The sequence below is a fragment of the Blennius ocellaris genome, assembly GCF_963422515.1.
Source record: "Blennius ocellaris genome assembly, chromosome: 11".
NCBI classification, from domain to species: Eukaryota; Metazoa; Chordata; class Actinopteri; order Blenniiformes; family Blenniidae; genus Blennius; species Blennius ocellaris.
The window spans coordinates 4,746,343-4,761,092 of NC_137660.1; the positions used below are offsets into that span (position 1 = coordinate 4,746,343).

Genomic DNA, 14,750 nt, shown 5'->3' on the forward strand with positions numbered 1-14,750 from the left:
TCTTCCATAAAGCATGTCCTTGTGTAAAGTGCGCTGAATAGTTGAGCGATGCACAGTGACACCATCTGCAGCAGGTTGATGTTGCAGGTCTTTGGAGCTGCTCTGTGGGTCAACTGTGACTGTTCTCACCATCCTGCGCCTCTGTTTGTCTGAGATTTTCCTTGGTCTGCCACTCCGGGCCTTAACTAGAACTGTGCCTGTGGTCTTCCACTTCCTCACAATGTTCCTCACAGTTGAAACTGAGAGGTTAAATCTCTGAGATAGCTTTCTGTATTCTTCCCCTAAACCATGATGTTGAACAATCATTGTTTTCAGGTCATTTGTGAGTTGAGGCTCCATGTTGCCACTCTTCAGAGAAGATGCAAAGAGGAGAAACACTTACAATTGGCCTCCTTAAATAGCCTTTCTCATGATTGGACTCCCCTGTGTATGGAGGTCAAGGGTCACTGAGGTTACCAAACCAATTTTGAGTTCCAATAATTAGTGCTAAAGGTATTAAAATCAATAAGATAGATAGATAGATAGATAAATACTTTAATAATCTCCAAGAGAAATTCACATTCACATTCAAATTCACATTATATTCACAAGATATAAGGGTGTCTACATTTATGCACATGCCTAATTTTGTTTAAATAATTCTTGCACACTTTCTGTAAATCATATAAACTTTATTTCACTTCTCAAATATCACTGTGTTTGTCTCCTATAAGATATATTTAACTGGAATTTTTTTTATCCAAACAACCAATGATTTATAAAGAAAAATCATGAAAATTTACAGGGGTGCCCAAACTTTTTCATACCACTGTATATATGAGATCAGAGTCTTGAGTCAGGAATAATACATTGTTTTCTGGAGATCTTAGAGCTTGAGAGGCGAAGCTAGATGTTTGAAGATCTGTCAGTGCCCCCGACTGGATGAAGCCTGTACTGACCCCAGACTCAGTCCTCCCTTGGTCCTGTTTTGAGTTTTTGAGCTCATGTTCAGAAATCAGAGGAAGGACTGTGTAAAGTGCAACCAGTCTCACTGTACTGACTGTAGACCTCGTGAATTGATTGATTGATTGATTGATTTTCTATTGGACAATAGAAATGGAAATAAGTTATCTGTGACTTTTTTGTCATCCTCTGGTTTTCTTTTTTACATTTCACTGATTAATATATATTTGTATGCACATTTATAAAAAAATTATGAATACATTTTTTAAATATTAAATAAAATTACTGTTTATTTTCTTTTTTAAGTATATCTTTCTGTTCATGCACAAATATCTTCAGTGTATTTACATTTCAAACTAAATAGTTCTAACAAAATCATTCAAAGGTTTTCAAAAGCCAAAGTGAAATTTGGAATATATCTGTTTATTGTGAAATGATTATAACCAAGAGCAATCAACAGAATGAGACAAAGCAGACATTTTGAACAGACATCTGCACTGACTTTCTGTTGGTTTCACACAAACAAACCATTTTATGTTATTTCACGGTTGCTGCACAGCAGTTTCAAATAACCTTTTATCTCACAGCTCCAGGACACAAATTAATTTAGAATTTTTGTAAAGTTGAAAATAGATGTTTCTCCCCATGCCTTCAATTCTATTTTAGCAATATTCTTTTTTTCTTCTTCAGTGGAAATCGACCAGTACTCCACCTCAAACCCAGTGGCTCAAAAGCTATGTTCACACTGCAGCTCTTGATGCTCAATTCCCATCTTTTGTTGCTATCCACATTTTTTTGCGTGATCATTCACATTACATTTCAAACTTGACCTCAATCACACTGCAGTGTGAATGTGAACGAACCCAAAAGGTTCGGGCCCCAGAGCATATGCAGGAGACACTGTTGGCAGACAGTAAACATTGATATAGTCCCCATTTCCACAACAACATTTCATGTGACGACACCTAATCCATTAAAAAAATAGGAGTGTGTTTACACCGCAGCAGCAGACACAGACAATGATGTAGTTAGTATGCCGGGCCACGGGAGGGCGCTGTTGCTTTATTTTGTAATGAAACCACACAGACGTGTACGGAGAAGAATACACTATGAGCATGAAGAACATGGAGAGAACCCGTCATCCTTCAGGACTGATGAGGCATCGGATGCTATCAGGGGAGAGTCTCAACTATTAAACTACTGATATGGACGACAAAACTAGAATACTGACCGTGGCTATAGCTGAAATGTCCTCATCTATGGACTTTACCTTAACCCCTGGATGATGTCATGGGGTTAAGGAAAGGTGTTAAGAGGCTTCCTAAAACAGCCAAGGAAAGGTGTTAGGAGGCTTCCTAAAGGAGTTAAGGAAAGGTGTTAGGAGGGTTCCTAAAGGAGTTAGTGAAAGGCGACCATGTTTGTGCAATAGTCGGACCGCACTTTCACTTAGTTACGTCAGAGTAATGTGACGGCGATGCACGTTAGTGACGTCGGCCTCAGAGCCCCTCAGAGTCCATTTTCAGATAAGTTTCTGAAACTGGACTTTAAAAAGCAAATTTGGGTTTTAGATGATTTAAAGTTGTTCGATGCAGATTATTGCTTGTGTAACTTACATGATCTGCTCCTTTTTCAGCCATCGAGTTTCCATAAAGGCTCGGATGAGCAGGTCCCTTTAAATGTTGTCGCCACAAGGAATTGTCTGGCAGCATGAGCTCACCTCCTTTGCTAAAGGAAGCATCAGTGTTTCCTAGGCTCAAGGAGGCTCTAAAGGAAGCATCAGTGTTGCCCAGTTAAAGGAGGTTCTAAAAGAAGCATCAGTGTTTCCTAGGGTAAAGGAGGTTCTAAAGGAAGCAACCAGCCTCCTTTTCTTTGCTTATTGAGAATCCAGAGAGTTCTCATCATGGCTGCTACGCAAAACACTTCCGGAGTTCAGGAGAAGTCGATGGATAAGGAGTCAAGAGAGACAATTTGGATGTACCCTGTGAGTCATACCACTACGGGTTGGCCGTGTTTGTTTACAAGTGGATGAGCAGTAGATGAGAAGGGAGGGGGAATGACGAGCATGTGCAGTTACAGGCTCTATTGCCTCCATCAGTCTCTGCAGGGGGGAATAGCGCCTGTGAAAGAATGCTTCCACCTTGAGAGCCAGATTAAAAACTTCATGCATACAGTGGATCAGAACACCGGCGTCTTGTAAATGGGGCCAAAGATAAACACCTCATCAGCATCATCCCAGGTAGATGATTCCCATTTAAACGACTTATTATGATAAGTCAATTATTTGTTACATTTCCATGACCTTGGATGAATAGTAATATATTTTTACATATAAACACACATAGTTTAAAATCGTGGTGGGCAAGAAAAAAATAAAGTATGTCAGACTGAAAACATATGTTTTACTAAAGACACAAAGTTGCTCAACAACGACCAGGGAAAGAAAAAACAAACAAAAAAACCAAATTGGTTTGGTAAAGGTTTATTCCAACATAACTCGATTAAAAAAAAAAACTGTGAGTCAATGAGGCGTCTCCATATGTTCTGTCTAAGGACGTAAATATGGATGGAATGCAGGACTGCACCAGGGTTGCCAGACGTCACTCACTGTGTTCAACTTAAACTATGTAAAAACCACATACCTCAATTAAAACCAGCCCAAATCTCAGCCTGTGTAGAAATAACGTTAAAACCAGAAAGTTATTGTAACAATGAACATGCCATAAACACACAAATGCACAAAATAAACTTTAGCCAGAACGGACAATGCTGTCGATCCAGTTTCAAGTGGTTGGTAAACACAGGCTGACAGAATCTAGACAACATGACAAGGGAAAGAAGGAGAATGAAGAAAAAACGAGAGCACAGTTTTTAACATTTCCGTGGAGGTGCTTATCAGTGACGTCAGTCACGCGTCAATAAAAATGTCTGAATTGGTCCTACGTAGGAAGGAGGCCTGGGTCTGGTGTGAAAAAAAGAATACAATTAGCATTTTGACAATTATATGAAATCATAATTTTATTTTAATTGTTTTTGTTTTTTTGTTTTTTTAAACTGTAAAGCTTCTCAAAGATGGTTTTATTTAACTTGTGGGTGTGAAACAATGATGCTGTATTATTCTGCATTACCTCCTAACGTCATAAAAATATTTTGGAAAAAGAAAAGAACCCCCCCCCCCCTCTGAATTACTGCAGAAGGATTTGTTTGTTTTCGGAGCATGTTGATTTGAGACTCAGTCCAGCTCAAGTCTGAAGTGTTGGATTTAATGTGATTTAATGTGAACCCACACTCTCATGCTCACTCCTGACACACACAAGTCTCAAAAATCTAGATTTGTTTTCAATGAAGACAAGGAAAAAATACTTTTTCATGTAATTCCAGCAGAACCTTTAATAATGTGGAATTCACTACATTGAAATCGATACATGTTTGAAGCAATTGTTTTATAAGACATTTACAATAAAAAAGTCTTCCAGACTGAGCTGGTTCTTCCTGTGTAACACTCAGAGGGTGTGGCACCGGAGGGCAGCACAAATCTACTTGTACACACCGACTTCACACCCACATGACCCTCACCTCCCTCCAACACACCTGTAATACACCTTCAATATGATTAACATCACACTGTATTCTTAGCTCAGTGGTAAAATACTAAATACACAAAAAGAAAGGAAATGACTTCACAGATTTATAGACATAAAATACTTAATTTGAGTTGAGATTTGTTCAAAGTTATAACCATATGACGAGTTTAAATATCAGGTGTTCTCATGTGGGTTTATACACAGGCATATATCTCCATGTCTTCTCGTCTAAACGTGTCTTTGTTCATCAAATGTATGTTTCTCCAGAGCCTTCGGGAGCCCGTAAGGACAAAAAGTCAGATCTTCATCACATCCCGTCATGTCTGAGCTGCATCCTGAAAGTAAAGCTTCTGACAAGGATTCATCTTCACAGCTGCGAGCAAACAACCCAACGTGTCCTTCAGCTTCTCAGCTTCAGAGCTGTGCCGGGGCGGAGCGGCGGCGGCGGCGGCGGCGGCGCCCGTAGCCGTTACAGCCCATCTTTTTCTCAGGAGCTTTATCCTCCTTCTGCTTGTTGTTGAGGTCATGCAGCCGGTGCACCAGGTCGTGGTACACACACGTGATGAGGATGCAGCCACTCGCTTTCGCTTTTGACGTTGACCGCTTGGACCTCATGTGGGGCTCAACGCTGAGAGATGGAGATGAAACAAATAAAATCCACGTCATAATCAAAAAATGTGATGTTTTTTGTTTTTGTTTTTTTTAAGTTTCTGGTGAAATATATTATAATCCTAACAACCAGAAGAAAGCCCTTGATCACATGGACTTGGAGACCTTTTTACAGGTTTTTTTTTTTTTTTTTACAGTGGCTATTAAGCTCCGCTTACACTACAACATTCCAAGAGACAACACCTCATTGGATTCAGAAAGGTTTTGCCTTTACACACCAAAATTAGATACTGGAAATGATGTAGTTGGCATGCCATGCCACGAGGTGGTGCTGTTGCTTGATTTTGTAATGAAATCACATATACATGTGTACAGAGAACAATACGCTATAAAGACAATAGAGAGTACCCAACATTCATATGGACGGATGATGAATTTGATGCTATGAGAGGAGAATCTCAACAATGCAGCTACCAATATGGGTTACAGAACTAGAATACAGACTGGGAGTCATGCCACTATGAAGGCCGCCACGTTTGGCAGTCGAGCGTGAGCAGAAGAACACGGCAGAGGCACGGTGTGCAGTAACAGCGCTCCGTAGCCTCGGGCTCTGCAGGGGAGCGTCAAAGAAAAGTTTAAAAAGGAGTGAGTGTTGCAGTTGGTCCGAGCGCTGCTGTCATGTTAACAGACATCCAAAACACAATGGAAGTTTTGCGGTTACACTCCTTTTCATTGTCATGTAAACGAGACCTGTTTTGTTAACCCTCTGTTTGTCTAAACTTTGGTCCATCATCACACCAACTTGTCGAGATTAGCCTGTTTGCATGTTTTTTGGGGGTTTTGTTATTTTTTTAATGGATTTTATCTAATGCTTTGCTTTCTTTTGGCATAAAGAGCTTTGAGCACATAATTCAAAAATGTTAGATATAATTTTCAATCTTTTTCCAAAACATGAATAAGTTGAGATTTACAAAGAAAATAAGAACTGCAGACCAGATTGGACTCTGACAGAAGTGTTTTGGCCCCCGGGCCATACATCTGATGAGAAGTAAATAGAACTTAATTGAATCTGTGAAATAAACATTAAAAGTTCAAGTCAGTAACTTTACATAAATATATGTGAACATTAGACAACTATTTGTTTTTGGAACAGGAATAAATAAAGTAACGTTAGTCAATGTTTTTAAATCCATTCCCACAACTAAACGGTCGTATTATCTTAACTGTCTTTCATTCAGTGTTTCAAAACACCAAATACTACTACTACTACTACTACTACTACTACTACTCCTACTACTGCTACTACTAATAATAGTATTAATAATAAAAATATATTTTTTTAAATAATGTATTTTTATCCCCCGCCGTAGCCGATAGGCCCCGAAGGGGGATCTTGAAACAGTCTCCGTACGTCCGTCCGTTCGAACGTTTCTACCTATATCTCGGCAACCCCTGGGCCCACAGTGACCAAACTTCACATGAGGATACATCTCAGAGGGGGAAGGGATACTATGGTGACCTTGACCTAATTTGCATATTAAGTAGGTCACAGGGTCACGAAGTGCTTAAAAACACATTTTGGGCTCTGGAGGCCTAGGTTTTTGAGCTAGGGCTCTGAAATTGTATACACACATGATACACACTCCAGGGATAACCTCCAGTACACCAAGTGACCTGACCTTGACCTTGAAGATTGGTAGGGTCTGAAGTTTGCTCGTCATGGTTGCACAATACATGTATTTTCATATAAACATTTCTCCTCATTTCTCAGCAGTTCCTGGGCCCACAGTCATCAAACTTCACACATGGACACTCCACCTGGGGAGAAGGGGCACCATGGTGACCAGGACCTAATTTGCATATCAGGTCACAGGGTCACTAAGTGCATAAAAACACCTTTTGGGCTCTGGAGACGTATTTTGACATAGCTTATGAAGAAGACCTTTCAGATTCTACTTAATTATCTACTAGGACCCATGGAACACCCTCTAGTGTACCAAGTGTGCTGCCTTAGAGCTGCTTTGTGAGAAAATAGAAAGCCCTCCGGCGGGGGATTAGCCGAGCAACGGCCTTCTTGTATATTTTTATATTTTTAAAAACATCAGAAAATGCTATAAATCAAGAGCAAAAACATACAAATAAGAATATAAATGCAGTGTTCAGCAAGGTTGGTATACCCCAATAAAAGAGAAAAACAGAGGTCATAGGTCTTTGTAAATAGAAAAGTATTTAGTCCTTACTACAGTATCCATAAGCCTTCAGCGTTCCCAAGTACCAGAAGGATAGAATGACGATATTCAAAGAGGCAGGGAAATTTCTGTATATATAGATGATCTAACCATCCTGAGACAGAAAAATACTAAGTTCAATGTGCTTTTATTTTATTTTTCATGTCAAAGAAATAAGTAGTTTAAACAAAGAACAATCAACATAAATATATTATGAAAACAAGTTGCCTTTTTTTAAGTAGATTTAGTATAATTTATTGTATTGTATGTTTGACACCCTGTCATAGGAGGAGGACTTCTCCCAGCTTTGGTCCCTTTTCTTAAAAGAATCAGTATTTTCTGTCCTGCAGCACATATTGTGAGTGGGGTTGTCAGGTGGAGTCTTGTTCTTCTGGTAAAATTGTGGTTACCTGGTCGGACCTGAGAGGAGCTTTTCCTGCTGGTCTGAGCTCTGCTCCCCAGTGGTCTCCATTCCCCGGTGAGGGTCTCTCCTCACATGGCTCTGTAGACAACCTCTCAACCTCCACAAGCACAACACAGCCCATTAGATACATCACATCACTTGAGTTCAATTCATGCTGAAAGCTTTCTGGAATTTCCTTCAAGAAAACCTGATTTTCTGTTATGTAGATCAGCTGATTTTAACTCATTACTCAAGGACACTTTTACTTTTAAACTGTATTGATCTGTTTTAATATTTTATTTATAAAATGTCATGTAATCTAATGAGGAATGTAAGGTGTCTGGATGGAAGGATGAGGTTTTAAAAATCTTTCTCTGAAGTTATGTGTGACGTATGGTCACATCCTAGCAGACGCTTGTTAATCTGAATAATCTGATCAGTGCAGAAGGTGTGACTTCAGAGCATGTGGGCTCGTCGCAGGGCTTCTCCCCTCGAACACAATGTTCTGCTGCGTTCACCTTCTTCTGGGGCCACTGGGCTCCTCCGAGTCTCCTCTCAGCAGCATGGTGGTGAAAACACAGCAGCAGAAGAAGGCTTGCACTGATAGTCTCATGGTGAGGAGCTGAAAGTGAGGAATCAGTCTGAAATGACTAATGATTCATGTCAAAACTCTGACAGGTGAATAGAGTGAATACAGTTGGTTCATTTATTTTAAATGTATTTTCAAGTGAGGTTCATAGACAAAGAGACATACATGATGATGAAGGAAACAATATTTCAAAGAACCTACACTCCAACCCCCGGTTCCACTGAGAATGCATTTTAATTCCTTAATAGAAGAATATAGTTTCAATGTTGGAAAATAATCTGAGAGTTGAATAATTGGCAGAGACTTACCTCAGCCTGTTTTCAGCTAAATAATAAAAAAAAAAAAAAGAATATTCCTGCTAGAAAAGAGTTGACTATGACTGAAGTGTGAAGTTTGAGAGGCTTTATAGGGGCAGAGAGGGAGGGAGCTGTACCTGGAGGACAGACCGAGAGAGAGAGAGAGAGAGAGAGAGAGAGAGAGAGAGAGAGAGAGAGAGAGAGAGAGAGAGAGAGAGAGAGAGAGAGAGAGGGGGGGGGGGGGGGGGTCACCTGATGCTATGGGGACTGTTTAGTGTAGAAACTGCTTCTTGGGGCAGAAGGCTCTGAATCCCCGGTGCAGTAACACGGGTAATTTAACTGGGCGTTAAAGATTTCTCACCTCGTCATCCGTTTGTGATTTCAAATAGCTTCAAACAGCTGAGTCAGTCGAGATTAAGGCAGCATTGTCATGGAAACGACAGGAGTGCAACAAGTTAGGAAAAGAGTAAGTATTCATCCTGAATAATTCAGAGTCCTGCCTACAGCTGCGGAAAGAGATATGTGTGTAATGATTAACCATGTCAAAACATGTGAAGATTTATCATCTGCATTAATGTTTTTTGGTTGTTTTTTTTACAAATAACTCCACCAACTAAAACAGAAAAGAGTAGAGGCTTTTCAACGTTACACTTTTACCACAGCATCAACATTCATGTAAGGGCGGGGGATCAATAGTCAGAAGTTAGTTATAATATTTTAATATTGTGGATTTGAAACTCTCTGTGAAAACAGTTTCAGACTGTAGAGGAATTCTTGCACCAGCATGATATGAGTTTGATCTCAACACTTCAAAACACATTTCTGAAACATCATACTAGAATCTCATCAGGCTATAACACAGATTACATCTATTGATCTTCTCTGCTCAAAGTTCTTCAGTCCAGACCAGGATTTAGAAAAATAAAGAACTACTTTCATGATGTCATGTTTAAAAATGTGTCTCGTCATTATTATTCAATTTCAGCCAATGTTAATTTAAATACAGCACATTTATATACCACATTACAACTATCTTGGCTTTTTAAATTAAGAGAGGCCTCAGCGATAAATAACATTATAGTTCTTTTAAAGAGCGAGTGAACAGAGAGACTTATTGAGACTATGTTATTAACATACTTGTAAACAAATAGAAGTAGAAGCTTCATTAGTCCCTTTTATAAAATGAAAGTATTTTGGGGCTGATTTACTTGAAATGACAATCTTAGTTTTCAGCCATTAATAAATATGAAGATATCTAAACATTTATAAACATTAACAAACCTGGACACATTTTCTAAATTCTGAACACATTTCTGTTTGTGTGAATTTAAACATAACTATACTGGAGAAAGTTAAACCTGACCTGCAGCTTTTCAGCCAAATTCCTTTTTTCAAACTGGTGAATTACAAGAGAAGTGACAGAGTTAATAATCAGAGGGTGCGTCCAAATAGTCACTCCTATTTCCTTTCCCATCTACTTTTCCTTAACCCTGGATGTATTTAAAGTGGTGGCCATGATTAGGAAAGTTTGAATTCTCTATAAGCAAAGGAAAAGAGGCTCAATGCTTCCTTTAGAACCTCTTTTAGACTAAGAAACACTGATGCTTCCTTTAGAACCTCATTTAGCCTAGGACACACTGATGCTTCCTTTAGAACTTCCTTTCGCCTTGGAAATACTAATGCTTCCTTTACCAAAGGAGACCAAATCATGTTGACCCACAATTCCTTGTGGCGACAACATTGACAGGGACCCACTCATCTGAGCATTCAAGGAAACTCACGATGACTCAAAGCAGATCATGTTAAATTGCCAAAGCAATAATCTGCTTTGAACAACTTTAAATCATCTAAAACTCAGATCCCAACTAGGAATGTTGCGCAGATGTTGTAAAACCAATACAGTAAATTCAAGTTTTTGTGCAGCCTATTTTCAGTTTGATTGGTTTTTTATTCACCTGGTTGCCGTTAGCTTTACTTCCTTGTAGTCTGGCAGCCTCTTTTCCTTTGATTTCAATTGAAACCTTGTGACATATGAGATTATATCAGCGGTGAGAGGCTCAGGGGAAAGTGTTAGAAATGCGCTTTTTGTAGTCCATTTTCAGAAATTTGTAGTCACCTCGTGGAAGTGCGGTGCGATTGTCAAAACAACATGATGACCTTTCCCTGACTCCTTCAGGAAGCCTCCTAACACCTTTTCTTAACCGCATGGATGATGTCATGGATAGGAAAGGAGATAGGAGGGACTATTTGGAAGCACCCACAGACTCTCCATTTGTTGTCTCCATCGCCACATCTTGTAGAAAAAAAACGGAACTGAGCTTGCACCCTCTATTGGCCAGCTGCCAATCTCATCTTGTTTTATCTGATCACCTTATCTCAAATTTGGATTTCTGTAATAACTATATTGGCCACCAGTGGGCACTGTGTAGGCTTTTATGAATGAAGACTTCTGACTAAGGAGACATGAAAAAGCACATGAAGAAGCGTCATCATATTAATAAAAATGTTCTCAAACTATTCTGTAACATAATGGGATTTTTAAACAGAATATGAGAAAATATCATGTTATAAAAATGTTTCATTGGAATTTATCCTGCTACAACAGGAAACATTTCAATTTGTTAAATTGCACTGCTTTAAAACATTATCACATCCTTACATGTTACAAGCAAAAAAGGCAAAAAATAACAAGCAAAAATTATAAACATTATCATTGTCATTTTCAAACTTTGTCTTATTATAATGAAGAGCTTGATCACATTCTGTAAATGTCCTCTATCATGTCAACATAAATCTGTAGCATATTGGTACATTTTTGTTTTTGATCTGATATTGTAGTTTAAAATGATAGGTTTGCTCTTTTCTTTGATGTGAAAGAAACCAGTACCATGAAACCAGTACAGTACACAGAGGGAGAACATGCAGAGCCAGAGGCATCAACAGATGGTCCTCAAACCAGGGCGGGACACAAGCAGAGGGAGTAGGGGGTCTGTAACGGGAGTTTTTCCACTATTTCAACAGTTTCCTAAGAACCGTCAGGCTATCTTAAACATCTCTCAGTACAAACTTCAAAACTCTACTCTGTTATTCTTCTAAGGAGCTCCACCAAAACATCTCCTTCACTACCGGGCTGCGTAGTGATGACAAATTATGATACTTAATGTTGTTGACAAGACTGGCTGTGTGTCTGTAACCTGTGGCTCTGGGGGCAAATGTAGATCCTCCACTCCTCTGGAGCCGCTTCTTGAAGGTTTCAGAAGCTAAAACATTTTTATTTGCATTTATTTGCATTTTCAATAATAAAGAATACATTAAAGCTGCGAGTAGCGTTAAATGGGTCGTTGCACCTGTAGGGATTTACTACCTCATATGGATCACTATTTATGTTTTGGTTGGCTATCGATAATGATTAATAATTATCAAAGATAGTTATTAATAATGTTGTTGAAATGTAATCTAATCTGTATCAGAACCTCGGAGCACCACCTGTCTTAACAGGAAATTATAGCCAATTCAGTTATATCAGTCTCATAAGATATACTAAACACTTCATCAGGAATTTGAATTAATAGTTAAATTAATTACAATTACTAGAATTAACAGTAAAGCTTGAAGGATTTTGGAGTTCTTGACACAGAAGACGTCGACATTTCATTCACCTTTGTGCTCATTAATAAAACAGCAAGTATGATTCCAAATTATATTTATTAACAATGAAAACAAATAAAACACAGATTCTAACTACCTATATACAGCTGTGTGTGTGTGCGTGTGTGGAGAGAGAAAGAGAGAGAGAGAGTTGGAGGGAGTGTGTGTGTGTGTGAGACGTGTGATGGAACTACAAAACAAGATGGCGGATCACAAGAAACTACATTCCAAATGGAGGTTGTCAGAGAACAGGAGGTCTGTCCTGGGTCTCCACCATGTGCTGATAGCAATGGAACAATAGAAGCTAGCCGCAGCATCTGCTTCTGTGTGTCTCTGCTAAAGGACAATTTCTAGAATGAGTTGATGTGACTGCGATTTGTCTTGTAAAATGTCAGGAGTCGTCAGATGGTGTTCAGTTACTGTGTGATGTTGTCTTTGATGTGATATGTGTAGGATTGTGAGTTAACTAGTTAGTAAAGCAAAGATTAGCATGCAGACCCTGTGTCTGTGGCAGAGCTAACGTTGGTTTACAGGTTGATAACTGCTCCTAATATCATTATCTATAGAACTCAAACACTGTAACAGAATCAACACATCTTCATAAAGTTAAACAGTTCTATCATAGCATCAGGTTTAACTAATCTCAGGTAAAGCCCAGTTGTTGTTCCCACTTCCTTGGAAGAGTTCGGTTGTTGTCCTGCTGGAGGGAAGCTGGTGTCTTCTCCTGTAGTTAGCACCTCCTGCTAACTGTGGTTGCTGGTTCTGCAGGCTGAGGAGAAGAAGATGAAGTTGATGTTTCAGGAGTCCTTCTTTGCAGCTCCTGGTTGCCCCTTTGTTTAGACTGAGGAGCTGGTCGCTCAGGTCTGTGATGGTTTTCCTGCTGGTTCAGGAAAAACACAAAGAAGTTCTGTGAGGCGTCGTTTCCCTGGTCCGTCCTGGAGGAACTGCTTGGTTTCCCTGGAGATCAGACTCTGGGTGCTGGTCTCTGGATCAGGGGAAGGTCTGACCCTCGTGGTCGGGTCAGCAGAAGAGTTAAGGAGTGGAGGCCTCTGGTTGCTGGCCTCTCGTGTTAGCTGTGTGCTAACGCTGGATGAGCTGCTCTCCAGCAACCCACCTCCTTGGAGTTTGCTTTGCAAGAGTGAAAGTGGAGGCTGGCTGAAGCCTTTTGTTGCACGATTGTTGATTCGGAGGTGTCAAAGCCTGAGAGCTTCAACCAATCAGTGACTGGCTGATTGCATGGGGGAAGCGTCTTTTGAGCAGAAAGGGGGGGAGGAAGGTCCTGCAGAAGGTCCCCCCCTCACTCCGTGTGAAAGACAATCACATTTCTGGGTCAGAATTCATATGTCATGACTGTGTATCATGACATATGACAATTGTCTTTTCCTAGAAATGAACCAACTTTCTGTGGTCCCGTGAGATCCCAACACACCCACATGCCTTGAAACGTGGTGCATACTGAAGGTTTGTGCACATCAGAGTGTGATGGAAATGTTGGCAAACAATATTACATAAAAGTGCCAGATATGTCAGATTTCAGGTATTTCACTCGTAATTAAAAATGGCAGACTTCCTGTTGAAAGTGTGTGTGTGGACAAAGGCTTGAGGACCTTTAGGCCATCAAAAATGCGGCAGTTTGCTTCATAGTAGAAATTAAAATATGTGCTCGATTGAGTGTTCATTCCAGTTTTTCTGTCTTTTAATTTCTGAGATCACCAAACAGGCAAAGTGCAGGTGAGACTGGAATGGGTGGCCTAGGCATAACGATAAGTCTTCACAGATCTTTTGCCAGAATGTTTGGACTGATATACACAGTCAAAGTGCATGTAGACAGGTATCAGGGAGATCACAGTGTGCAGACAGGTATCAGGGAGATCACAGTGTGTAGACAGGTATCAGGGAGATCACAGTGTGCAGACAGGTATCAGGGAGATCACAGTGTGTAGACAGGTATCAGGGAGATGACAGTGTGCAGACAGGTATCAGGGAGATGACAGTGTGCAGACAGGTATCAGGGAGATGACAGTGTGCAGACAGGTATCAGGGAGATGACAGTGTGCAGACAGGTATCAGGGAGATGACAGTGTGCAGACAGGTATCAGGGAGATCGCAGTGTGTAGACAGGTATCAGGGAGATCACAGTGTGTAGGCAGGTATCAGGGAGATCACAGTGTGTAGACAGGTATCAGGGAGATCACAGTGTGTAGGTAGGTATCAGGGAGATCACAGTGTGTAGGCAGGTATCAGGGAGATCACAGTGTGTAGACAGGTATCAGGGAGATCACAGTGTGTAGGTAGGTATCAGGGAGATCACAGTGTGTAGGCAGGTATCAGGGAGATCACAGTGTGTAGGCAGGTATCAGAGAGATCACAGTGTGTAGGTAGGTATCAGGGAGATCACAGTGTAGACAGGTATCAGGGAGATCAGCTGTGCAGTTTGAACATATGTTAGTGGAA

At 40.1% G+C, this 14,750-nt stretch overlaps 1 protein-coding gene across 1 annotated transcript; it reads right to left on the bottom strand.

The window, feature by feature from the left end:
- Window positions 1-4,325: 4,325 nt before the first annotated feature.
- On the bottom strand, window positions 4,326-8,708 carry LOC308136201 (pro-adrenomedullin-like). Its single transcript, XM_080504445.1, has 4 exons — window positions 8,661-8,708; window positions 8,282-8,385; window positions 7,771-7,881; window positions 4,326-5,151 (listed from the first exon to the last, which is right to left on the bottom strand). The coding sequence occupies exons 2-4, from the start codon at window positions 8,374-8,376 to the stop codon at window positions 4,938-4,940; spliced, it is 420 nt and encodes a 139-aa protein (XP_080360571.1). The 5' UTR covers window positions 8,377-8,385; window positions 8,661-8,708; the 3' UTR covers window positions 4,326-4,937.
- Window positions 8,709-14,750: the final 6,042 nt, after the last annotated feature.

What these genes read in the sequence shown, in the direction of transcription:
- LOC308136201 (XM_080504445.1), bottom strand. Translation starts at nt 8,376, where the DNA reads ATGAGACTATCAGTGCAAGCCTTCTTCTGCTGCTGTGTTTTCACCACC. An exon ending in CCCAGTGGCCCCAGAAGAAG is followed by an intron (nt 7,882 to 8,281) that starts GTGAACGCAGCA and finishes GTGCTTGTGGAG; the next exon opens with GTTGAGAGGTTGTCTACAGA. An exon ending in CTCCTCTCAGGTCCGACCAG is followed by an intron (nt 5,152 to 7,770) that starts GTAACCACAATT and finishes TCCATCTCTCAG; the next exon opens with CGTTGAGCCCCACATGAGGT.